Genomic DNA, 27,052 nt, shown 5'->3' with positions numbered 1-27,052 from the left:
GCAGAAAATGTACATTACATATTAGTGCTAAAATATATATTCATTTCCAGAATGAATTTTTGCACAGTAATCACATATCCATTTAATATATATAAAGTGCTCTTGGGGATGGGGGCATTCACTCACTGTACCATGTTTTATACAGGCTTCGACATGCAGACTTGTTTCTATCATGGCCTTCAATGATCCTCCGTTCTCATTTCCTTGGATCATGAGTTCACACTGTATAACTGACCCGGAAATGTACAAACTTCACACTACAATATTCTTCATGACACTGTTATGAGAAAAGTTGCAGCTGAACATTACAATCATGTGACTTATTTTAAGAAAATGGAAAACATATAAATTTCCTGACACACATAGCAAGACAAATCCAGCCCAGCCTTTGATGATCAATTTAAACGGTGGCGATGCCATTATCTTTTTGTGTGAATTTGGGTCTCTCTATCCCTATACTTCTCTGTGCCTGATTTTCCTCATCTACTTTGAATTCATCATTCTATTAATCTACTTTTGCCTGAAGTGGGAAACTGGATATATCAGAATAAAGCATCTACTTTGTTTCATAAAGAAGATCATATATGTGAAAGAACTTTGAAAGGATCAGGCATTATATAAATGTTAAGAATATAAAAGATAAACAGGAAGTCTAATGTGAATAATATTCTGAGAGTAAAAATTGTAATTATATTTCAATTATAAATGTATACCAAGTTTTCTTAGCTTTTTATTCTCCAATAACCTCTAGAAACTATTCTAAGCCTGCCTGGTTTTTGTTACTTAAATATGGCTGAAAAACCTGTTTCCTCTGAATTCACTTGATAGCAGTAGTCAATCACTAATAACGCTTGTTAATTTCCTCTTACTTTCTTAGCCCCTATAGTTAGCCTTGGCCTTCATGTCACATGTGGTGATTAGGGGACAGCATAAGCACACTAGTGGCTTTAGCACTAAACTCAAGGCCTGGGCCACTTCTCCCCTGAAGAAAAAGGTTTTAAAAATGCCTAAATCACAATGTAGAGAACGAAGTTCCACCCTACCTCAGAACTGCATATTAAAATACCACCTCTTTATTAAGTGTCTCTACAATAAGGATATTTACTAAGATTAAGGTATACATTTTTGGGGGTTCTGTTTTGTTTTGGTAAACATTGCCCAAGTCCTCTTAGTTTGCTTCAAACATTTACTAAAAAAAAATCTAATCTTTGCCTACTTAAAAATAAAAAAATACTCAAAACACAATTTAAGCTGAAGATATATGCTGAATAAAGTACTTCATCTACCCAATTCTCTGAAGACTTAAGAAAGGTCAATGATATAAACATTAATAATGTAAGCCTTTAAAAATGGCAATTTTTTAAATGCTTGAGATAGTTTGGGGGACCCTTAGCTCTTGTCATGGCACTCTGTTAAATTTGTAAAATGGATCTTTAAAGAAGTTGTCAATAATAAGCAAATTTTTGGAAACTAGTGAGATTACTGATTATTGAATAAAAAATGTAATCTGCCAAGTTAAGGCTCTAGAATTCCTTTTTTCCAGTAATAACTGGCAGCATCACTACCAACGGAAGGGACCTACAGAATACTGTGTACATTGATATACACAAGAGGCTACTCTTTTTTTTTGTCAGATTATGAAAATGGGGCTCATTACAGTTTTGGCCTATAGACCTCTTTTTAAGTTACTTTAGCTGAAGTAGATGATCTAGACCTTGCTCCTCTAATCTTTTATATTAACTGTCCCTAAGCCACTTGGATGACTATTCTAATCAAAATCAGTATAGCTGTGCTCACTAAGCATATTCCTGCTTCTTATTTAAATACCTTCTGTTTTCTATGTAGCAAAACAAAAAGTTTTACTTTATAAATTTCAGGTAAGCTTTCTATTTTTCTTCAGTGCAAACATCCTGAAACAGCACAAAATTATTTAGCTAGTCTGAGGATAAAGTCAGTTTATGTAGTGCTTAAAGTAGAATCCCAGATATTCTGGAATGGAAATAGCTCATGTACAAGTTCAGTTCATTTTTGTCCTTAAGGGCAAATGATTATTTTCACAGAGTGAAGACTTTTTAAAATCTGAATTCACAGATAAAATAATTTTAGCTTTTCTCTTACAGGTACTGCTGAAGTGTAACAGGAACCGCTAGTCCTTCACTGAGGCATGTAGCCGCCTTGCCGTACAGTCTGTGGTAAGTAACTTTTAGGCATTCCTTCATCAATTGCAGCCTCCATCGCAACTGTTTCAAATCTTTCTACTTGTCCCTCAGTCCCTGGACCAAAAGCATCTGCTGCAGAAACTTCCTGAAACATTTTCATTTGCCCAGATCCACAGGATTGTGAAATACGATCTGAAATCTGTTGTTTAAGTCTAACAAAATCTTCCTCATTGACTGATGACACTTGCTTTGACCTTTCAAAATGTGAAATATCTGGACTGGATTCATGCTGACTGCAGTTCTGTTTGAAGTACTGTTGCCTGGGCAAAATGCCATCACCACCATCTACATGATCTACTAATTGAAGATCTTCTGGCCGCTCCTCTGAATCTAACAAGGGCTGGGTGGACTCGGATCTTGAGAATACTTGGACTGATGGAACTTGGTGTCTGTAGCCACTGTGTACCACAGTAGAATACTGGACAGTACTCGAAGTGTTTTGTGAAGACTCATTTTCATCACTGCTAGAAATGCTTGGCCTAGAAGATGACATGCATGAAGACCCCCCAATACCACTGCTGTGTCCTTCGGTATTAATTTTTTCCTTTTTGAATAGGTCCAGTGATTTCAGATCTTCTGGAAAAGGCTTTTTGTCATTCGCTTCTATTTCCACAACACTTACATCGGTGAAATTGCCATCTGAATACATTTGATCTTTTGAATTAAAATTGTGCTAAGAAAGAGAGAAAATTTATTATTTATGGGACATGTTCATTTAGAAACTCTCGTATGTATATGGCAAATATTTGTTAAAGTCACAGAGCTAATGCATCTCTGAAACTTCCCAGTAACTTTCAGTGGTGCAGAAATGACCTGTATTATGTTCACTAAGTCAATGACAATGACCCAAAATGCAGATACTGTAAAATGAGTCTAAGTAGTCTAAATCAATATTGTTGGTGTTACATTTTGATAAGCTAATGGTCTACAAATAGTATTTAATTTAATTTCATGCCTAGACTAGGCAGCCTAGGATTAACTGGACAGAAAACTAGAAAATATTAAGAAAATCAAAACTGAACGATGGAGATTTTGTGGAATATAAAAATACACAACACATTTTAATCTGTTAATATCAACTTTAAGGACTATCGGAGGATACAAATACAAATAACTTTCCCTTTGGGGCATATTTAAAATCCAGAGTTTAGTGTAGGTTCCCAGAGATCATTTCATCAGTATTAAAATGATAGACTTTTGAACTTGGTTGTAATATTTAATCCAAAATGCTTGCTTTGAGATAGCATCACTTAGCAGTTTTAGCACCTTAAGTTTACAGTTTGCAAGTTCAACTAAACATCTGTAGTGTTTACTAAACAAATTTAAAACATCAGAACAAATATGCTATGATGGTGATAAACCTCTAAAATGTGTCGTACATATTTTGATTAAAATTTTCATTTATGTACTATTTTCATTTACTTTTTGATTCAGCTTGAATATCTTTTGGTACATTTGAAGATACTCAATATATATACTAACACGTCTGTATATTATAAACAACTCAAAAGCATTTTCTCTTACCCTTGGAGGAGTGTGAGGTGACCACTGGGCAATATGACTCTTTGAGGGATCTGGAACATTAGGCCAGATGTGTTTTTTAATTCTGAAGAGAAAAGAAAAATGACCTATGTAAAACTACATGTAATAAACAATGAATAGTCCCTATTTCTAAACATGTTCATCAAAGACTCTTACCAACCAATTACCTAAATGAACAAAAATACGTACTCTACCCCAAACAAAAATTTTTCTTGTAACCAACAGAAAAATGCTGTTGAAAATGCATACGGATTGTAATGTATTCATAATGAATAACAAGGCTAAATTTAATAATCAGTGTTCAATTTTTTAAAAATCTCTCAAAATTCTGCAATTAAAACCACTTAGAATCTTTATCCAGGCCACGTGTTGTGGTATTCCAATTAAAAGACTCTAGATAACAAATTAATGTTCCCAATGATACCAAATTATTTTTAATAAGAAAAGGCTAACTATTTAAAATTCGTTTAAGATATCCACATACTCAAAAACCTATTGAAGTATGTTTTTCTTACAGTTAATACAGTTCCTAGCTCAAAGTTAGAGGTTCATAAGTGCACAGAAAATGAGTAATCTTAAGAATAAGTTCAAATGTAAAAATCAAATTTAAAAAAGTGACCACTGAGAATGCTGCTTCTGGTAAAAGAGTAAGATCCTACCAGACTGACTCTCCTTAGGAAGTATCTATAACATTTGGATGTAATATAAAAAGCAGTACAGCTGACAACCTAGACAAACCCATGAATGCATTCCTTGAAAGACACAAATTACCAAAATAGATCGAAGAAAAAGAAAGCTGTGCTGTATTTATAAATAAATTGAATTTTTAATTAAGAACCTTCCTACAAAACTCTGGGCAAAAGGAAACATACTACACAAACTCTTCCAGAAAATAGAGGAGGTAATATGTTCCCATTCATTTTATGAGACCAGTATTATCCTAATTTTAAAACCAGACAGACATCGCACACAAAGACAAACTAACATCACTCATGAACACAGATGAAAGCATTTTTAAACTGAATGCAGAAAAATCCAAGGAATGCAAGGATGGTGTATGAAAATAAAATTCACTACACTCATGGAAGGAGGGAGAAAAACCATATGATCATCTCAATAGATTCAGAAAAAGCATTTGACCAAATTGTGACATACGTTTACGATAAAAATTGCTAGCAAAGCAAAAAAAAAAATAAGAACTTCCTCCTGGAAATAGTAGTAAAGGGGAAAAAAACTCCACAAAGCAAAAACTTCAACCTACAGCTAACAACACATGTGATGGCAAAAGACTAAATATTTTCCCCTCTAAAATTAGGAAAAATGCAATGCCCTTATCCCTTCCGGTCAACACTGTACTGGAGGTCTTAGCAAGTACATTAAGACAAAAAAAAAAAAAAAAAACTAAAAGCATAAAGATTAGACCAACTATAATTACTCGCAAGAAGCATGATTGTGTACGTAGAAAATTCTAAGGAATCAGAAAAGCTAATAAATGAATTTATCAAAGTCTTAGTATACAAGATCAATATATTTTTAAAAATCTATTGCATTCTTATATAATTAGAAAATATTTTTCACACCTTCCATTTATAATAAAAAGATACCTTTTGTCATGAATTTAACAAAAGCTATGCAAGGCCTGTCCACTGAAAACTATACAACACTGCAAAAGTAAACTAAAACTCAAATAAATAAACCAGGTTCACAGATTCAAAGACTCAATGGTGTTAAGACTGCAGTTCTGCCCTATATATTCAATAAAATCTGACCTACAGATTCAATAAAATCCCAATTAAAATGATAGATTAAAAAAAATTGACAAGCTGAATTAAAACATATATGAAAAGGCAAAGAACCTAGCCAAAATCACCTTTTTAAAAACACACTGGAAGAATTCTACCTATTTTCAAAATTTACTATACAGCTACACTAATCAAGACAGTGTGATACTGACATAAGAACAGGTACATATACATTGATGAAAAAGAATTGAGAGTGTGGAAATAGATACAGACTTATAAGGACAATTGCTTTTGGCAAAAGTACCAAAGCAGTTAAATGGGGGGAAAGACAGTCTTTTCAAAATAAGTAACAATGGAATTAGACATCTGTAGGAACAAAATCAACCTTGACCCTGACCTCACACCATGCACAAAAATAACTTGAAATGGATCATAGATATAAGAGCTGAAACTACTGAACTTCTGGAAGAAAACATGAGAAAATATTTTTACATTGGGTTTGGTAGAGACTTCTTAAACAGGACACAAAACTCAGGAACCACAGAAAAACTGATAAACTTCATCAAAATAAAAAAAACTGCTTTTCTAAAGCTACAGTTAAGACAAAAAGGTAAAGCATAGACTGAGACAAAAGTTTGCAAAACATATTTGACAATGTTGTAACCAGAACATATAAAGCACTCTTATAGCTCAATTATAAACAAAATAACCCAATTTGAAAATGGGTGACAGATTTCAATAGACATATCACAAAAGAAAATATGTAAGTCACACATGAAAAGATCCATTACTAGTCGTCAGAGAAATGACAATTAAAATGAGATAGTACTACACACCCACTAGAATGAAAGAAGTCTGACAGTGCTGAGTTGGTAATGATAATGGAACATTGTTGGTGGCAATGCAAGACGGTCGGTGTAGCCACTCTGAAAAAGTTTGGCAGTTTCTTACAAAGTTGAACATATACTTACCATACAACCCAGCACCCTCACTCCTAGTTATTTGTTCAAGATAAAAAAAAATATGCTCACACAGTTTTGTATGTGAATATTCACAACATTATTCATAATAGCTAAAAATTAGAAATAACCTAAACTTCCGTTAACAGAGAGGTTTTGATACATCCATACTACAGAAGACTGTTCAGCAATAAAAAGGAAAAGAGTAGCCCAGGTGCCGTGACTCATGCCTGTAATCCCAACACTTTGGGAAGTTGAGGCAGGTGGAACACTTGAGGTCAGGAGTTTGAGACCAGCCTAGCCAACATGGTGAAACCCCATCTCTACTATAAAAACACAAAAATTAGCCAGGCATGGTAGCAGGTACCTGTAATCCCAGCTACTCAAGAGGCTGAGACAGGAGAATCATTTGAACTCAGGAGGTAGAGGTTGCAGTAAGCCAAGATCATGCCACTGTACTCTAGCCTGAGGAACAAAGTGAGAATCCATCTCCAAAAATAAAAAATAAAAAAATACATGCAACAACATGGATGCATCTCAAAAATATGTTAAGTGAAAGACATACACAAAAGACTATATGCTATTTGATTGTATTTATATTAAATTCTTGGCTGGGTGTGGTGGCTCACGCCTGTAATCCCAGCACTTTGGGAGGCTGATGCAGGTGGATCCCCTGAAGTCAGGAGTTTGAGACCAGCCTGGCCAACATGGTGACACCCATGTCTCTACTGAAAATACAAAAAATTAGCTGGGTGTGGTGGCAGGTGCCTGTAATCCCAGCTACTGTGGAGACTGAGGTAGGAGTCTGAACCAGGGAGGCAGAGGTGGTTGTGAGCTGAGATTGTACTATTGTGCTCCATCCTGGGCAACATGAGTGAAACTGTCTCAAAAAAAAATCTAGAAAAGGCAAAACTACAGTTACAGAAAAGCAGACCAATGACTGCCTGGGGTTGAGCTGAGGAGAGGACAGATTATAAAAGAGAACACGGAAGCTTTACGAGGGTGACAAAAATGTTCTATATTGTGATTGTAGCAGTAGTTATACATCTGTATGCAATTACAAAAATTCATCAAACTGTACACTTAAAATGGGTAAATTTTATTTCATGTAAACTACAGCACAATAAAGCTGGAGAGAAATGCGTAACTATGAATAAGGGTACTTACAGGTCTCGCTTATTAAAGCAGAACAACACTCCCAGAAGAGTTGTCAATAGGAATGCTAAGCAAACAGGCACGACTATGGCTTCAATTTCTCCTTGAGCTTAAAAAAAAAAAAAAAGAGGCGTGATAAGAAATAATTGTTGATACATGCACTCAGGAGATATAATACAATTTCTCAGCCAGACTTACTGTTGAAAAGATAAAATACAGTCTTTTTTTTTTTTTTTTAAGTCTTTTCAGATTGGGTGTTTTTTCACCCTCGTCTCTCCTTGGTGTAAATCACATCCCAACCATTTACGTCTTAGGCAGTAACCTGGTCACACAGCATAAAATGTTGGTTGGGGGATAAAAATGATCAGTGAATTGGGTATTAGAGCTTTCAAACATAACCATTCGTAACATTTATGATCTGCATTCAGTAGAATCTTAGTAAAAGTTTATCTCTGAGTTCTAATACTGTATAACAGAGAAATTATGTCAGAACAAATTAATACTGGGTAAAATGGAAAAGCTATAAAAATATAATTGAACTATAAATTTAACCTTCTAAAAGAAATAAAAATGCAACTCTCAGAATTTTAAAGTTATTTATCATTTTCCAAAAAGATGATATATCTGACACAGGGCTAAGAAATTTAGGAGATGCTCAATGGGCAGAAGGAGCGGCACAAGTAGGAATAAACTAAAAAGTAACCAAGCCTGAGATTCCTAAATACCACACAAATCCTCATCTGCATTTAAAAGAGGACTTGTTCATCAAATGAATCACTAATTTATTGGAGATTTTTAAAATCTCCAATATTAATTTTTAAAACGAACTTTCCTGATGGTTGTTTCTGGTTAATTTTGAATTTTAATTAGTCTTTTACAGGAAAAATGTATGAAAGTAATATTGCAGTCATATACTACTCAATTTTATCCTTCCACCACACACATCCCTTTGTAACTACCATCCTATGAAACGCATTAGAAATCAATTCCGATAAATGCTTGAGAATAAACTATGAGTTGGCAAACATTAATACTAAGCATCATATGTATGTGTGTATATACATGTATTTATGTGTGCACATATATTGATATGTGTATGTATGTGTGTATACATATAAAATGTCAAATCTAATTTAGGCAGAAACTTTTCTTTATTAACAGCTACTTTTATGTTTTCAATCCTGAGCCTTTGCTCGTGCTGCTCTCTAAGGTGCCACCTTCTTCCTATCTGTCCACATCTTAACTCAAGGCTCAAGTATTATCCCCATAAAACCTCCTTTGAAGGTAAAATTATCTGCTACTGATATATTTAAATTCCTCCTCTATTTACTGTCTACATATTCCACTGGTTCTTTTTTTGATTTACTTATGTAAAATTTCTTCAACAAAGCTACAAGGTCCTTGTTGGCAAGACTCATGCCATGTCAAGAAGCCATAATGGATTCATGAGACTATAGAGAACTGAAAAAAAGGTTATGAAGTAATACTAATATAATTTTTTTGAAAAAAAGATATACAGAAAAAAGACTAAAAGGATATATACACAAATACATGTGAGGAAAGGATTAGGACTCATTTTTCTTCCTCTACATTTTACTATGCAGTCTAAATTCTCTTTAACAAACACTTTTATATTTTAAAAATTTTAGGCTGAGCATGGTGGCTCATGCCTATAATCCAGCACTCTGGGAAGCTAAGGCAGGAGGACTGAGGTCAGGAGTTCAAAACCAGCCTGGGCAACATAGCCAGATTCCCATCTCTACCAAAAAAAAAAATTTTTAATTAGCTGGGCATGGTGGGCCTACCAACAATCCTAGCTACTTGGGAACCTGATGCAGTACCGCTCAAGCCCAGGAATTTGAGGTTACAGTGAGCTATGACTGTGCCACTGCACTTCAGCCTGGGAGACAGAGCAAGACTCTGTCTCAAAATCAAAAAACTTATATGGGTTTTTATGTGTGCATGTATGGACACACACAGAGCTCTGTGGCTGGTCTCCACAGAAATATATAAAACATACGTTTTTAAAGTTTATTTTGAGATGGAGTCTCGCTCTGTCACCCAGGCTGGAGTGCAGAAGGCACAATCTCAGCTCACTGCAACCTCCATCTCCCACGTTCAAGCAATTCTGCTGCCTTGGCCTCCTGAGTAGCTGGGATTACAGGTGCCCACCACCATGCCTGGCTAATTTTTGTATTTTTAGTAGAGACAGGGTTTCACCATGTTGGCCAGGGTGGTCTCGAACTCCTGGCCTCATGATCCGCCTGCCTCAGCCTCCCAAAGTGCTGGGATTACAGGCATGGGCCATCACACCCGGCCCTTTATTTTTTTAATTTTTCTCAACATTATGGTATAAAGTTTTATTTCAAATAATGTTAAATATATATTAACATGCCATCACATGGGACAAACCTTGTCCCAGTAACTACATTCATTACTGGCCCTAACAACAAAGCTCAGGATCTTTTATAATTTATGACTCATTCATTTTCTCATTCAGCAACCAACAAGGCACACGGAACTTACTACTTATCATTCACTAGGGGTTGGCACTTGGGGGTGGGGGTTACAATTATGGTAAAATTAGGTAATTTTCTATGATGATTCAAAATGCAATGAGAACAAGAAAGAATGATATCTGGATAATGAGGTGAAGACCTCACTGAGGGCAATGCACTGAGAAAGGTTAAGTTAGCACAAGGAGCTTGCAGGTGAAGAACGTGATGATTAAAGAGTACACACAATCAACAGGACTTGACACTCAGCTTACATAAGGGGGAAAACATGAATACATTTATTATAATCACATCTAAATTTCTGGCTTTGGCTAAGAGTTGGATAGTTGTGGAACAGAATGAGGGAGGGGAAATGTATTTGGGAAGGAAAGAGGACGGTGGACAGAGTTTGAATAGGCAAGAAAATAGGGTCAAGAACAGAGCTCTGGGGAATACAAACCATTTAAACGTAGAGCAAAAAAAAGGAGAACAAGCAAACACCAGAGAATAAGGGAACCGCGCTAGTAGAAAAATAAAAGTATGGTTAGAAAACCCAAGGGAGGAGGGAGTTTGACAGATGGAAGGCCAACAGAGTCAAAAGCTGAAAAGAATAGAAAAGGCTGGAGGCAAAAAAAAAAAAAAAAGTAAAAAATAAATAAAATTGATTTGCAGTGGCTTTGAATAAAAACAAAACAAACAAACAAACAAAAAAAATAGAAAAGGCTGGAGGCAGTGGCTTACATCTGTAATCCCAGCACTTCGGGAGACCAAAGCGGGAGGATCACTTGAGCCTAGGAGTTCGAGACCAGCCATTTCTATAGAACAATTAGCTGGGTGTGCTGGCACTGGTCCCAGCTACTTGAGAGACTGGAGGTAGGAGGATCACTTGAGCCCAGGAGGTCAAGGCTGCAGTGTTATGTTCATGCCACTGAACTCCACTGAATAAGACCCTGTCTCCAAAAAAAAAAAAAAAAAAGGAAAAAGATAAAAACTAAAAAGCACGCAGTAGATATGAGACCAAGAGGTCTTCTGAGTGATACCACAGAAGTTTCAGTGCAGGGGTGGGGTTGGAACCCTGATTTCAGTATGTTAAAGACTAAGTGGGAAGTATGAAGTGAAGATTGTAAAGTGGATTAGTCCTTCAAGTAATCTGAAGATAAAGACCACCACACCCAAATCAGTGAAAAAAATGAGCCCACTTGGAAAGATACACAAATTCACTTGGGATTTTGAGTATAGCTGAATTTAGTCAGAAGCAGTTAATAAAACACCAAAAAGGTGATAAATAACACTTTTTAAGTTCTGGGGTACATGTGCAGATCATGCAGGATTGTTGCATAGGTATACACATGCCATGGTGGTTTGCTGCATCCATGCCCTGTCATCTACACATTAGGTATTTCTCCTAATGTTATCCCTCTCCAATCCCCCCACCCCCTGCTATCCCTTCCCTTGGCCCCTCCACCCCACAACAGGCCCTGGTATGTGATGTTCCCCTCCCTGTGTCCATGTGTTCTGTTACACACCCACTTATGAGTGAGAACACGCAGTGTTTGGTTTTCTGTTCGTGTTTGTTGAAAATGGTTTCCAGTTTCATCCATCTCCCTGCAAAGGACATGAACTCATCCTTCTTTATGGCTGCATAGTATTCCATGGTGTATCTGCCACTTTTTTATTATTAAAGTTCTGAGATACATGTGCAGATCTTGCAGGATTGTTACACAGGTATACACATGCCATGGTGGTTTGCTGCCTCCCTCCCCTCTTTACCCACATTAGGTATTTCTCCTAATGTTATCCCTCTCCAACCTCACCACCCCATGCTATCACTCCCCTAGCCACCTACGCCCACAGCAGATCCCAATGTGATGTTCACCTCCTTGTGTCCATGTGTTCTCATTGTTCAAGACCCACTGATGAGAACATGCGGTGTTCGGTTTTCTGTTCTTGTGTCAGTTTGCTGAGAATGATGGTTTCCAGATTCATCCATGTTCCTGCAAAGGACATGAAACTCATCCTATTTTATGGCTGCATAGTATTCCAGTGTATACGTGCCATATTTTCTTTATCCAGTCTATCCTTGATGGGCATTTGGGTTAGTTCCAAGTCTTTCCTGTTGTAAACAGTGCCGAAATGAATGTAGTGTGCATGTGTCTTTATAATAGAACGATTTATAATCCTTTGAGTATATACCCAGTAATGGGATTGCTGGGTCAAATGGTATTTCTATTTCTAGATCCTTGAAAAATCACCACACTGTCTTCCACAATGGTTGCACTAATTTACACTCCAACCAACAGTGTAAAAGTGTTACTATTTCTCCACATCCTCTCCAGCACGTTGTCTCTGCATTTTTTAATGATCCCCATTCTAACTGGCATGAGATGGTATCTCAATGTGGTTTTGATTTGCATTTCTCTAATGACCAGTGATGATGAGCATTTTTTCCTGTGTTTGTTGGCCACATAAATGTCTTCATTTGAAAAGTGTCTGTTCATGTCTTTCGCCCACTTTTTGATTGGGTTGTTTTCTTGTAGATTTGAGTTATTTGTAGATTCTGGATATTAGCCCTTTGTCAGGTGGGTAGCTTACAAAATTTTTTCCCCATTTTGTTGACTGCCAGTTTCCTCTAATGATTATTTCTTTTGCAGTGCCAAAGTTAAGTTTAATTTGATCCCATTTATCTATTTTAGTTTTTGTTGCCATTGCTTTTGGTGTTTTAGTCAAGTCCTTGCCTATGCCTATGTCCTCAATGGTTTTGTCTATGTTTTCTTCTAGGGTTTGTACGGTGTTAGGTCTTATGTTTAAATCTTTAATCCATCTGGAGTTAATTTTTGTATAAGGCGTAAGGAAGCAGTCCAATTTCGGCTTTCTGCACATGGTTACCCAGTTTTCCCAATACTTTCCCCATTGCCTGTTTTTGTCAGGTTTTTCAAAAATCAGATGGTTGCAGGTATGTGTGGCAATACTTCCAAGGCCTCTGTTCTGTTCCATTGGTCTATATCTCTGTTTTGGTACCAGTACCATGCTGTTTTGATTACTGTAGCCTTATAGTATAAAGTCAGGTAGCATGATGCCTCCAGCTTTGTTCTTTCTGCTTAGGGTTGTCTTGGCTAGGCATGTTCTTTTTTGGTTCCACATGAAGTTTAAGGTGGTTTTTTTTTTTTCAGTTCTATGAAGAAGGTCAATGGAATAGCATTTATAGATTCAATGATGTGGATAGCATTGAATCTGTAAATTACTTTGGGCAGTATGGCCATTTTCACGATACTGATTCTTCCTAACCATGAGCATGGACTCCAATCAGTTTGTGTCCTCTCTTATTTCCCTGAGCAGGGGTTTACAGTTCTTGAAAAAGTCCTTCACATCCCTTGTTAGTTGTGTTCCTAGGTATTTTATTCTCTTCATAGCAATTGTGAATAGGAGTTTGCTCATGATTTAGCACTCGTTTTTGGTGTATAGGAATACTTGTGATTTTTGCACAATGATTTTGTATCCTGAGACCTTGCTGAAGCTGCTTATCAGCTTAAGGAGATTTTACACTGAGACAATGGGGTCTTTTAAATGTACAATCATGTCATCTGCAAATAGAGACTATTTGACCTCCTCTCTTCCTAAATGAATATCTTATTTCTTTTTCTTGCCTGATTGCTCTGGCTAGAACTTTCAATACTATGTTGACTAGGAGTGGTGAGAGAGGGCACCCTTGTCTTGTGCCAGTTTTCAAGGGGAATGCTTTTCCAGTTTTTGCTCACTCAATATGATACTGTCTATGGGTTTGTCATAAACTGCTTTTATTATTTTGAGATACGTTCCATCGATACCCAGTTTATTGAGAGTTTTCAGCATAAAGGTCTGTTGAATTTTGTCGAAGGCCTTCTCTCCATCTATTGAGACAATGGTGTAGTTTTTGTCTTTGGTTCTGTTTATGTTATAGATTACATTTATAGATTTGCATATGTTAAACCAGCCTTGCATCCCAGGGATGAAGCCAATTTGTGATGAATTAAGCATTTTGATGTGCATTGGATTCGGTTTGCCAGTATTTTATTAAGATTTTCGCAGCAATGTTCATCATGGGACACTGGCCTGAAATTTTCTTTTTTAGCTGTCTGCCAGGTTTTGGCAACAGGATGATGTTGGTCTCAAAAAAGGAGTTAGGGAGGATTCCCTCTTTTTGTATTTTTTTGGAATAGTTTCAGAAGGAATGGTACTAGCTCTTCTTTGTACCTCCAGTAGAATTTGGCTGTGAACCCATCTGGTCCTGGACTTACTTTGGTTGGTAGGCTATTGCTGCCTCAACTTCAGACCTTGTTATTGGTCTATTCAGGGATTCAGTTTCTTCCTGGTTTAGCCTTGGGAGTGTCTAAGTGTCCAGGAATTTATCCATTTCTTCTAAATTTACTGGTTTATGTGCATAGAGGTGTCTACAGCAGTCTCTGATGGTAGTTTGTATTTCTTTGGAATCAGTGATGATATCCCCTTTGTCATTTTTACTCATCCATTAAATTCTTCTTTTATTTTTATTTATTATTATTATTATTTTTATTTTTATAAAGACAGGGTTTCACCATGTTGGTCAGGCTGGTCTTGAACTCCTGACCTCAGGTGATCTACCCACCTTGGCCTCCAAAGATTACAGGCATGAGCCACTGCACTCAGCCTCTCTTTTCATTAGTCTGGCTAGCGGTCTATTTTGTTGATCTTTTCAAAAAACCAGCTCCCGAATTTACTGATTTTTTTTGAAGGGTTTGTGTCTCTATCTCCTTCAGTTCTGCTCTGATCTTAGTTATTTCTTGTCTTCTACTAGCTTTTGAATTTGTTTGATCTTGGTTCTCTAGTTCTTTTAATTGTGACATTAGGGTATTGATTTTAGATCTTTCCTTGCTTCTCATGTAGGCAGTTAATGCTATAAATTTCCCTCTAGACACTGCTTTAAATGTGTCCCAGAGATTCTGGTATGCTGTGTCTTCATTCTCATTGGTTTCAAAGAACATCTTTATTTCTGTCTTCATTTCATTATTTATCATTAGTCATTCAGGAGCAGGTTGTTCAGTTTCCACGTAGTTGTGCAGTTTTGAGTGAGTTTTTTAATCCTGAGTTCTAATTTGATTGCCTGTGGTCTGAGAGACTGTTCGATTTTCCTTCTTTTGCATTTGCTGAGGAGTGATTTACCTCCAATTATGTGGTCAATTTTACAGTAAGTGCGATGTTCTGGGGAAGAATGTATATTCTGTGGATTTGGGGTGGAGAGTTCTGTAGATGTCTTATTAGGTCTGCTTGGTCCAGATCTGAGTTCAAGTCCTGGACATCCTTGTTAATTTTCTATCTAACTGATCTAATATTGACAATGGAGTGTTTAAGTCTCCCACTATTATTGTGTGGAAGTCTAAGTCTCTTTGTAGGTCATTAAGAACTTGCTTTATGTATCTGGGTGCTCCTGTATCGGGTGCATATATATTTAGGATAGTTAGCTCTTCTTGTTTCATTGATCCCTTTACCATTATGTAATGCCCCTGTCTCTTTTGGTCTTTGTTGGTTTAAAGACTGTTTTATGAGAGACTAGGATTGCAATCCCTGCTTTTTTTTTTTTTTTTTTTGCCTAAATTTGCTTGGTAAATCTTCCTCCATCCCTTTATTTTGAGCCTGTGTGTGTCCTTGCACATGAGATGCATCTCCTGAATACAGCACTCTGATGGGTCTTGACTCTTTATCCAGTTTGCCAGTCCATGTCTTTTGTTTGGGGCATTTAGCCCATTTACATTTAGGGTTAATATTGTTACATGTGAATTTGATCCTGCCATTTTGATGTTAGCAGGTTGTTTTGTCTGTTAGTTGATGCTGTTTCTTCATTGTCTCCATGGTCTTTACAATTTGGTATGTTTTTGCGGCGGCTGGTCGTGGTTGTTCCTTTCCATGTTTAGTGCTTCCTTCAGGAGCTCTAGTAAGGCAGGCCTGGTGGTGATGAAATCTCTCAGCAATTGCTTATCCATAAAGGATTTTATTTCTCCTTCACTTATGAAGCTTAGTTTGGCTGGATATGAAATTCTGGGTTAAAAATTCTTTCCTTTAAGGATGTTGAATATTGGCCTCCACTCTCTTCTGGCTTATAGGGTTTCTGCCAAGAGATCCGCTGTGAGTCTGATGGGCTTCCCTTTGTGGGTAACCCGACCTTTCTCTCTGGCTGCTCTTAGCATTTTTTCCTTCATTTCAAGCCTGACGAATCTAACTATTATGTGCCTTGGGGTTGTTCTCCAGGAATATCTTTGTGGTGTTCTCTGTATTTCCTGAATCCGAATGTTGGCCTGACTTGCTAGGTTGGGAAAGTTCTCTTGGATAATATCCTGAAGAGTGTTTTCCAGCTTGGTTTCATTCTCCCCATCACATTCGGGTACACCGATCAAACGTAGATTTGGTCTTTTCACATAATCCTATGTTTCTTGGAGGCTTTGTTCATTTCTTTTCACTCTTTTTTCTCTAATCTTGCCTTCTCGTTTTATTTCATTGAGTTGATCTTCAATCTCTGATACCCTTTCTTCTGCTTGATTGATTCAGCTATTGAAACTTGTGTATGCTTCATGAAGTTCTTGTGCTGTGTTTTTCAGCTCCATCAAGTCTTTTATGTTCTTCTCTAAGCTGGTTATTCTAGTTAGTATTTCATCTAAACTTTCTAGAGTTTAAAAAAACAACCAAAGCCAGATAATATGAAAACCATTATGAATCCAAAGACATACTTCTTAACACAATTTTAGCACATAAATCAAGTTCATTTCTAATCTAAGTTTGAAAGAGGGAAAAAACAAACTTCTTTATTTCTTACCAAACTTTGGTGTAGTAAAAGTGAATTCTGGACCATCCTTCCCACCTTCATCTGTGTATGCTGCCATTCGAACCATGTACAATGTGTCACTAGTCAAAGAGGACAATGTATATTCTGTGTGGGAAGAATCCACATTCACAGCTGGAAGAAATAAAAAACTGTGCTTCATTCAATTATTCAATGCTTTTACTTATCTGGCCTATATGTGGCACATAAAAGTATTAACGAAGCAAAGTATTTTTGTCAGAAAACAACTTTTTTTATGTTCTGACACAATTTTATGCTCTAAAGCACAACACAGTAGTTTTTTAATACACCCATGAAAGCAACCATAAGGCACATTCTCAGGTCTCTCCTGAGACCAATATACTATAATAAGATGTATAACATAACAAAAATAGACTTAAATTAGCACCTAAAAGCTTAAGGAAAAAATGTCGGATCTAAATAACTCATACAGTTTTATTACCGGTTTCATTTCCAATGATGGTTCTATAAAATATAGTGTAATTTCTGATAAATCCATTCTGAACATCAACAGGAAGTTGGTCCCACTCTAAGACCGCTTCATTTTTCCCTACTTTTTTTGTCCGAACAGTAGGTCCTTTGGAAGGTGCTGTAAGAGAATAAACACATTTGCTAACTGAAAATCATTTGGAATTTAGTAAAATTTCCTTATCATAAAATTATTTGAACCTAATGAGATATAACCTTATTTAAAAGTGATAAATTTTTTTTGTTAATACAAATCCCTAAACTTTTTTTTTCCCCCCAAAGAAAGTGAGCTTGGACTTACGGGCTTGTTTAAGGTATGCCTTTATGGATTGAGGCCTTCCTGGTCCATCAGCATATACTGGAGTAACTGTTATCACATAGCATTTGCTCTCTGCTAAGTTCCCTAAAACAAGAACACCAGATTAAGCATGTTTTTCTATAATGAAAAAGTTAATACCATTATTTATTTACATTATAATTTCATGACCACTTAATTTTCTTTTTAAACGGCAGTTTTGAGCTGGGCACAGTGGCTCATGCCTATAATCTCAGCACTTTGGGAGGCCAAGGCAGGTGGATCACGAGGTCAAGAGATCGAGACCATCCTGGTCAACATGGTGAAACCCCATCTCTACTAAAAATACAAAAATTAGCTGGGCATGGTGGTGCACGCCTGTAATCCCAGCTACTCAGGAGGCTGAGGGAGGAGAATTGCTTGAACCCAGGAGGCAGAGGTTGCGGTGAGCCGAGATTGTGCCATTGCACTCCAGCCTGGGTAACAAGAGTGAAACTCCGTCTCAAAAAAAAAAAAAAACCTGCAGTTTTCTAAGTAAGCATTGCCTTTTGTGTACTGGATTCAAGTTTAATTGGGTACAACTGTCTGCAAAAGTATTGCCAATGCAGTGAATAAAAATTATATTGTTAAGAATAATGATGGTATTTACATTTAGAATTTATAAAACAATGATCTCAAATTACTCTCGATTTTAGAGTCTCATTATTTTTGTATGTCTTTTTTTTTTCTTGAGATGTAGTCTCACACTGTTGCCCAGGCTGGAGTGCAACGGCACAACCTTGGCTCATTGTAACCTCTGCCTCCCAGGTTCAAGTGATTCTCCTGCCTCAGCCTCCCGAGTAGCTGAGATTACAGGCACTCACCACCACGTCCAGCTAATTTTTGTATTTTTAGTAGAGATGGGGTTTCACCATTTTGGCCAGGCTGGTCTCGAACTCCTGACCTTGTGATCTGCCTGCCTCGGCCTCCCAGAGTGCTGGGATTACAGGAATGAAACACTGCGCCTGGTCCTTGTATGTCTTACCTACAAGAGAGAACCGCCTAAGGAGCAAGATGAATAAACTAGTAAGATCTAGGAGAAAGCACTAATGGCCCTAGTTTGTTGGGTGAGTTGGAAAAAAGGTATCTGAAAAACTTCCTTGGCCAGGGGCTGTGGCTCCTATCTATAATCCCAGCACTTTGGGAGGCTGAGGTGGGTGGATCACTTAAAAAAAAAACAAAAACTTCCTTTATTTTTATCTTTTTTAGCATGTAGCAGTTAAATTCCTTTTTTATACAGTATATTATCTGTATATATCAGAAAACATTTTATTGAAATTTACCTTCAATAAGAATGTACATTCCTTAGCTATCACTCACGAAATTACATGTTCCTTTACCTTCTTAAACAAAGTGATTTTACCTTTTGATGATTCAATATTACCAAGAAATGAACAGTTTTTATATTCTATTCTAATAGTGATGCTTTTAGGCTTACTGAGCTATATAGGACTACCTATCCCAACCTTAATGTCTCCACAAGCTATGCTAGTTTTTTTTTTTTTTTTTTTTTTTTTTTTTTTGAGATGGAGTTTTACTCTTACTGCCCATGCTGGAGTTCAATGGCGCTATCTTGGCTCACTGCAACCTCTGCCTCCTGGGTTCAAGCAATTCTCCTGCCTCAGCCTTCCAAGTAGCTGGGATTATAGGCATGCGCCACCATGCCCAGCTAATTTTGTATTTTTAGTAGAGATGGAGTTTCTCCATGTTGGTCAGGTTGGTCTCAAACTCCTGACTTCAGGTGATCAACCCACCTCAGCCTCCCAAAGTGCTGAGATTACAGGTGTGAGCCACCATGCCCAGCCACTTTTTTAAAAAGTTTCTATTGGCTCTGAGCAGTGGCTCATACCTGTGATACCAGCACTTTGGGAGGTTGAGGTGAGAGGACTGCTTGAGGCCAGGTGTTGGAGACCAGCCTCTGCAATACTGAGTGTGGCAGCATGTGCCTGTAGTCCCAGATACTCCAGAGGATGAGGCAGACGATCACTTCAGCCTGGGAGCTGAAGGCTGCAGTGAGCCATCATCACGCCACCATACTCCACAAGATGAACTGAGACCCTGTATTTGTTTATTTTTGAGGTTTCTATAGTTATTTTCAGCCTGTTTCTTCCCTAAGCGCCAAATGTTTTTAATTTGATATGGTCAACAAACCAGACAACCAAGCTCATTAAAACTGTACACTAGTAATAGGTCAATGAAGTCCAAACAGCTTGTATTATGATTAAAGCTCAAAAACTTTATGGTAGGAATCTCTCTGCTTACGGCTTTTCTCTAATTAACTATATTATTCACAGCTGAATTCTAATTATTAATTATCCTTCATCAACAAAAGAACATAAATTGAGTTTGTTTTCTCTTTAAAGTTGTTATATCACTTTAAAAGCACTTAAGCAGCTCTGTAACACACAGACTGGAGCGCTATGATTCATTACTTCTGTCCTTCATTAGTACTTCCAATTGAAAGATATAAGGAAATCGGAATTCTAGTTCTGCTTCCTCTGTCTGATGGCTCTAAGACATTCAACAAGTCATCTGGATGCTCTAGGAAACCATTTTCTCATCTGAAAGATGAGGGTGTTAAGTACAGAGAACATACAACTAATCTGCAGCAAAGTTTCGACTCTTGTATATTTCCCTTTACTCTATAGTTTTAAGAGTTTTCCCTTGATGATAAAACTGTACTGGGGTATAAACAGAAGACAGTATTAACCCCAGTCTGTTCATAGAGAGACTCTGTAATTCAGAGAGGTTAAGTATGAATTGCTGAAAGTCACACATTTAATAACTAGTGGGGCTATGATAAATTGGAAGTCTTTTCAACGGACCACAACACCTATAAGCAAAAGAAAAAGCTGCCTAAGGAGTTAGAAAAAGGATATCAACTTAAGTGTTTCTAGCCAGGTATACCTCTTAAATAGGTGCGATGCACGGTACCATCTTCTTGTTGCCAGTCTGTGATACAGGGTGATGTATCTGATAACACACACCACTCAAGTACATATTTCTTTACAGATTCCCTTGGAGTAGTCCATTCTACCCAAAGCATGTTATCTTTGGGGAATGCTTTAAGATCCATTACAGGGCGAGTAGCTTTAAAACAAAGTTTGAATATTGACATAATAAATACAAATTTGAAATTTCCATATTTTACAGTCATTTCTAAAACATGATTTATCAATTTTTGTAGCATATATTTCCTTGCATAAAAGCACTTTATTGTAACTTACAGGTAAAGTAGTCAATTAATTTTTAAATGTAAATGTTGCTTTGCCCGCCGGGTGCGGTGGCTCTCCTGCCTGTAATCCCAGCACTTTGGGAGGTTGAGGTGGGTGGATCACTTGAGGTCAGGGGTTTGAAATCAGCCTGGCCAACATGATGAAACCCCATCTCTACTATAAATGCAAAATTAGCTGTGTGTTATGGCGCATGCCTGTAATTCCAGCTACTTGGGAGGCTGAGGCACAAGAACTGCTGGAAGCCAGAAGGCAGAGGCAGCAGTAAGCTGAGATCATGCCACTGCACTCCAGCCTAGGCAAAAGAGTGGCACGCTGTCTCAAAAAAAAAAAAAAATTGCTTTCCCTAAATTCTTCAAATGTTTGGTATTTCTAAGTTTGTAATTGCAATTCTTCTTCTTTGAAAAGTACAAATAAAGCTAAACATATTTCAGTCACATGTATATGAGGTTCCCAAAGTCTTGAAATAATATTTTAAAAACCATGTAAGTAATCAGAATATGCTTAAAAGAATTAAGTAGCTTACTGCAAAGTTTAAGTGAGCATGTTGTGATGGAAATGTATCCTGAAGAAATTTGTCTGTTGACTGATTCCTAAAAATGTGTCACTGGCTATGTGCAGTGGCTTATGCCTATAATCCCAGCACTTTGGGAGGTCAGGGAGAGATCGCGTGAGCTCAGGAGTTCCAGACCAGCCTGAGCAACCTGACGAAACCCCCCCCCCCCCAAAAAAAAAAAGGGAAAAGAATCATTATTTATAAAATTAAAACAATTTAAAAATAAAAACGTGATTATCCCTGATACTGAGGAGATAGTCTTAGATGACTTGTGGTTTTTATGGGAGCCCTGTCCATCCCTAACCACCTTTTTTCCATCCAAGAGTCAGTCTCCATCTCACAGACACAAACCTTGAAAGTCACAGGCAGGAATAGTTAAAACAGCTGCATCTGATTTGCCAACAAGATTTCTTGCTGTTAGGGTTGCTACATAGTGATCACTTGTAAGATTTGCTGTCAGCTTTGTGTCATTAACTGTGTAAAAATTTTGTAAACGTGATTTCCATCTTGTGAGAGTCACTTCATAATCCAAGATTTTTCCATTGGCTTCAAAAGGAGGCAATGTCTGTAATAAAGTAGTTTACTTTTAAAAATAATTGCATAAATCTTAAATATAAGTTAATCAGTTTTTTCCTCATATTCACAAATCATGCCATTATGTCAAATCTCTAAATATTTAACTGTAAAGGACTCACAATCTCATTTTAAATTTGGTTCTAAAATAAAACAACCACATACTAGATGAAGAGCAAAAGCATGACCTCAACTAAAACAGGGTAAGTAGCATCATTCTGTTAGCTTTTGGTTCTGTATGCAATTCTGCATTGTGGCTATGTAGGCCTAAATTATTGAATTTATGCTTGAGTATTTTTCTTTCTACCTTCTTTTTTAGTATGATCTACTCATACACTTATCAGCATACATTTTGATTATCATGAACTTTTATTATTTTCTGAGGTACTCTGGAAAATTCCAAATTACAAAACAACATTCCTCTTCTTATAGAACTTATACTTTCACAGAGCTGTACTTAAATACCTATGAGGTATTATTTATAGTTTATGAACTTCACTTCTATATATTAATACATACAAAGCTTTAACTTTTTAACTTTTTTATTAAAAATAGTAATCAAATGCTTTGCTGTTAAGATGAATAAAAACTTACCTGTTTAAAAAACCACCACTCATAATACCATCCAAAATATATTTATAAGGGTCAGGTACGGTGGCTCACGGCCGTAATCCCAGCACTTTGGGAGGCCGAGGCAGGTGGATCACAAGGTCAAGAGATCAAGACCATTCTGGCTAAAAAAATGGTGAAACACTATCTCTACTAAAGGTACAAAAATTAGCTGGGCATGGTGGCATGTGCGTGTAGTCCCAGCTACTCAGGAGGCTAATGCAGAAGAATTGCTTGAACCCAGGAGGCGGAGGTTGCAGTGAGCTGAGATTGCACCACTCCACTCCAGCCTGGTGACACAGCAAGACTCTGTCTCAAAAAAAAAAAAAAAATGTATTTATAAGAGATAAAAGACTGTAAATGTGATTTTTACCTTCCACATGAGTTGTACAGTTCTATTGCCACGAGTATGGGATGGATCTGTTTTATACCAGAAACTCGGTGCTTTAGATGGTCCTAAAGAAAAGACATAAACTTCTTAAAATAAAAAGGTTTTAACAGTAAAATAACATTCTGCAAATTATTCTTTTACTTTGTTCTGGCTACTCTTGCCCTCCAATTGCATGGTGTCTCTACCTCTTTATACCAGCATTTTCCCATCCCAGCATGATACACCTGGCTCTTCCTTTTGTCACAGTGATATAGCCTGATGATTCCAATTACAATGGAACTCTCTTCTAACCTCAAAATTGTAAAGGTACAAATGTATCCTGAGCAACATCTAGAAGAGGCATCACTCTTTCTTATAACTTCATGTTCTTTATTCGGTGTGTGTGCTGCACTGTATTCTTGCATATTTATCTACTTGAATCTCCTGTACCAGCAGCCTTTCCCCAGACTTCCTGGTCTGCCTGTCTTCACTTCTGTTTTGTCATCTGTAATTGCCTCTTCATGATCAACACATCACTGCTTAGATTTTATTTGGCTCCTCTCTTATTCTATTGATACTACTTATCGCTGAAAATCAAACTCGAAAAACTATTTAAACACATTCAATATTCATAGGCATATAAAACAAGCTAAATGTAGTAAAATAAGTTTACTACTTTTACTACTTTATGTAGGGATGATTGAGAGTGATGGGATGTAATAAAAACAAATTCACAGTATTGTTGTGATAATCATTGACCATTTGAAAAAGCACTCCATAAAACATAGTGTGTTGGTTTTTTTCCAGAGACAGTGTTTCACTCGGTTGCACAGGCTGGAGTACAGTGGATGACTGTAGCGCACTATAACCCTGAGCTCCTTGGCTCAGGTGATCCTGCCACCTCAGCATCCCAAGTAGCTGGGGTTTGGCCACCATACCCAGCCAAAACACAAATTGTTAAATATCAGTAATTAAATTAGGTTTTAAAAATGCCTGTAGTATCAATTCTTCCAAACTTTTAATAACAGCTATTGGACTTTCTGCAATAAGTAATATCAACTGATACTACTGATACTTTTTATTGTAAAAAGTTTGTCTTTAAAAAATGAATGGCATTGATTGGTTTCTCAAAATTTTTATAAATATAATAACAAGGTATGGTCATTAGGAGAGTAAGAAAAGAGTTGAATAAAATCTAAGCAGGGAGGCTGAGTGTGGTGTCTCATGCTTGCAATCTCAGCACTTAAGGCTGAGGCATGTGAATCATACTTCAGCTCAGTAATTCAAGACCAGACTAGGCAACATGGCAAAACCTTGTCTCCACAAAAAATACAAAAATTTGCTGGTCATGGTGGCATGTGCCTGTAATCCCAGCTACATTGGGGGCTGAGGCAGGAAGATCGCTTGAGCCTGGGAGGTTGAGGCTGCAGTGAGCTGTGTTCATGCCACTGCACTCCAGCCTGGGTGACAGAGTGAGATCCTGTTTCAAAAAATAAAAACTCTAAATACTGATATGTTATAAAGAGGCAATTACCGACAACAAAACAGAAAAGAGGACAGGCAGACCAGGAAGGCTGGGGAAAAGGCTGCTGGTACAGAAGTTCAAACAGATAAATACGCATGAGTACAATGCAGCACCCAAACAGAATAAAGAACATAAATTATTTTTTGTTGTTGTTGAATAAATAATTTTATTTTTATTTTTATTTTTTTATTGCATTTTAGGTTTTGGGGTACATGTGAAGAACATGCAAAATTGTTGCATAGGTACACACGTGGCAGTGTGATTTGCTGCCTTCCTCCCCCTCACCTGTATCTGGCATTTCTCCCCATGCTATCTCTCCCCAACTCCCCACCCCCCGCCGTCCCTCCCCTATTTCCCCCCAACAGACCCCAGTGTGTAGTGCTCCCCTCCCTGTGTCCATGTGTTCTCATTGTTCAACACCCGCCTATGAGTGAGAACATATGTGTTTGATTTTCTGCTCTTGTGTCAGTTTGCTGAGAATGATGGTTTCCAGGTTCATCCATGTCCCTACAAAGGACACAAACTCATAGTTTTTGATGGCTGCATAATATTCCATGGTGTGTATGTGCCACATTTTCCCTGTCCAGTCTATCATTAAAAAATGTATGAGCCGGAAATATTTCCTAACATAAAGAGAACCAGAGACTTCATGCACTCATTGATTTGACTAAGATTATGTACCTCTGTCCCATAAAAATGCACACAGGCACTAACCACAATATTTTACCTACATTTTAAAGTATTTCATGAACTCTTCCCCATGTACCTCAGTTTAAGAATTCATGGTCAAGACAAAGGAATCTGGCTGAGGACTCCCAAGCCAGCAATAGCAAAATTGCTTTTCTGCCTTTGACATTCTCAAGTCACATCATCTAAACCACTAGATGAGCTCTAAGTAAAGGGACATAGGTGGTAGGGGATTATTTAGCCATAGCTACTGCTATTGATAACTAAGGGGTGAATCTGTGACAGGACAGTGTTCAAAATGAAAAATCTATGCCACAGGATTATTTCTTGATGGCTACACAAGAACTTAGTAACATCAGCTGCTTTGCAGTGAGAATCTTACTTTAGACTGTATACTCTTTTTGTACCTTTTATATTCTATAACATATATATTATATTATCTATAGGAGAAAAAAGGAAAATAAAAACTAACCAACCAAAATTCCAGAGTCAATCGCTTCACAAGGCCTTATCAAGTGCTATTAGAAAAAAAATGAACAAACAGTATAATACAAATATCTTTCTGATAGTGAGGATGGATCTAAGGTATAGTTTGCTAGACAGTCTGATTTTAATGATTCAGGATATGATTCTCTAGTTAGGAGTATCTCTGGACAAGTCTCCTTAAATAAAATCTTCTACAGACGTATCAACACTTAAGTCAATGGTTTTCTGATAGTATCTAAGACACAAATCCATAATAACTTAATTAGGTATCAAATAGACTTATACTATCAATAATCTATATTAAATTTTACAAACTAATGTCCTTAAAAATGAAAATGTAAAATACTGCAGTTTGAATAAAATGATCACAAAAGAAGAAGCAATCAGGCTATATTATTAAAACCAGAACCAATTCACAGCTGGAATTCCAATAGCTTTACTTCTTCATATATATGTATTTACTTACTATCTTCATAGGTGATCCCACTTGCTTCTTCACTCCAGTCACTCCAGTATCCCTTACCATCTTCCTTCATACAGCGAATCCTAAATACATATTCTGTGAAAGGCTTAAGGTCCTGGACAGTGAATGAAGATCGGGTGGATGCTGTATCTTCAGGAGGAATCTGAAACAAAGGAAATCAACCAACAGAAAACCTCGATTAGTAAGGTCTTCTAAATTTTGTTAAAATTTAGAAATTCTTTTTTGAGGTAGAATCTTGCTCTGTTGCCCAGGCTGGAGTGTAGTGATGTGATCTAGGCTCACTGCAGCCTCTGCCTCCCGGGTTCAAGCGATTCTCCTGCCTCAGCCTCCTGAGTAGCTGGGATTACTCACAGGCACCGACCACCACTCCCAGCTCATTTTTGTATTTTTAGTATAGATGAGGTTTCACCATGTTGGCCAGGCTGGTCTCGAACTCCTGACCTCAAGCAATCTCTACCTGCCTTGTCCTCCCAAAGTGCTGCCGTGGGCCACAGCACCCAGCCTATAAACTATATTATTGAAACAGGACTGATACATTAAACTCAACCTCAGGAGAGAAATAAGTGTAAGTTTTCCAAATCAGTAGTTATTAGGTTTGAGAAGTATGGAAACATCTGTTACCCTTCCTTTTTTCCCTTTATTTCTTCCACAGGGCTTTTAATATAACTCAGGATTTCAGTAGAAAACAGATGGCTCACTTCACTTAGAATTAATTTGAGGAGGGCTTTGTAAAGGGACTACATGCAGAGTATATGAAATCTTTAGACG

The 27,052-nt window shown here is 37.1% G+C and overlaps 1 protein-coding gene across 4 annotated transcripts in view; it reads right to left on the bottom strand.

Moving 5' to 3' along the window:
* Positions 1-442: 442 nt before the first annotated feature.
* The window catches only part of IL6ST (interleukin 6 cytokine family signal transducer), a 73,520-nt gene continuing 46,910 nt past the window's right edge, over positions 443-27,052 (bottom strand). For 3 of the 4 annotated variants that reach the window (XM_074385815.1, XM_074385812.1, XM_003925841.4), the window contains 10 exons: positions 26,267-26,426; positions 23,106-23,188; positions 21,902-22,115; positions 20,669-20,851; positions 17,729-17,830; positions 17,402-17,548; positions 16,933-17,073; positions 7,630-7,726; positions 3,744-3,825; positions 443-2,892 (listed from right to left, as the gene is read on the bottom strand). In XM_074385815.1, the coding sequence (XP_074241916.1) occupies positions 2,155-2,892; positions 3,744-3,825; positions 7,630-7,726; positions 16,933-17,073; positions 17,402-17,548; positions 17,729-17,830; positions 20,669-20,851; positions 21,902-22,115; positions 23,106-23,188; positions 26,267-26,426 (1,947 nt within the window). In that variant the 3' untranslated portion in view covers positions 443-2,154. Of the gene's footprint in view, positions 2,893-3,743; positions 3,826-7,629; positions 7,727-16,932; positions 17,074-17,401; positions 17,549-17,728; positions 17,831-20,668; positions 20,852-21,901; positions 22,116-23,105; positions 23,189-25,786; positions 25,833-26,266; positions 26,427-27,052 lie in introns of those variants that run through there. The other variant, XM_039468526.2, reaches the window with a different exon arrangement.

The sequence above is a fragment of the Saimiri boliviensis genome, chromosome 1, assembly GCF_048565385.1.
Source record: "Saimiri boliviensis isolate mSaiBol1 chromosome 1, mSaiBol1.pri, whole genome shotgun sequence".
NCBI lineage: Eukaryota > Metazoa > Chordata > Mammalia > Primates > Cebidae > Saimiri > Saimiri boliviensis.
The sequence above is the reverse complement of the archived record's forward strand: the minus strand, read 5'-3'. Positions and strand labels throughout refer to the sequence as shown.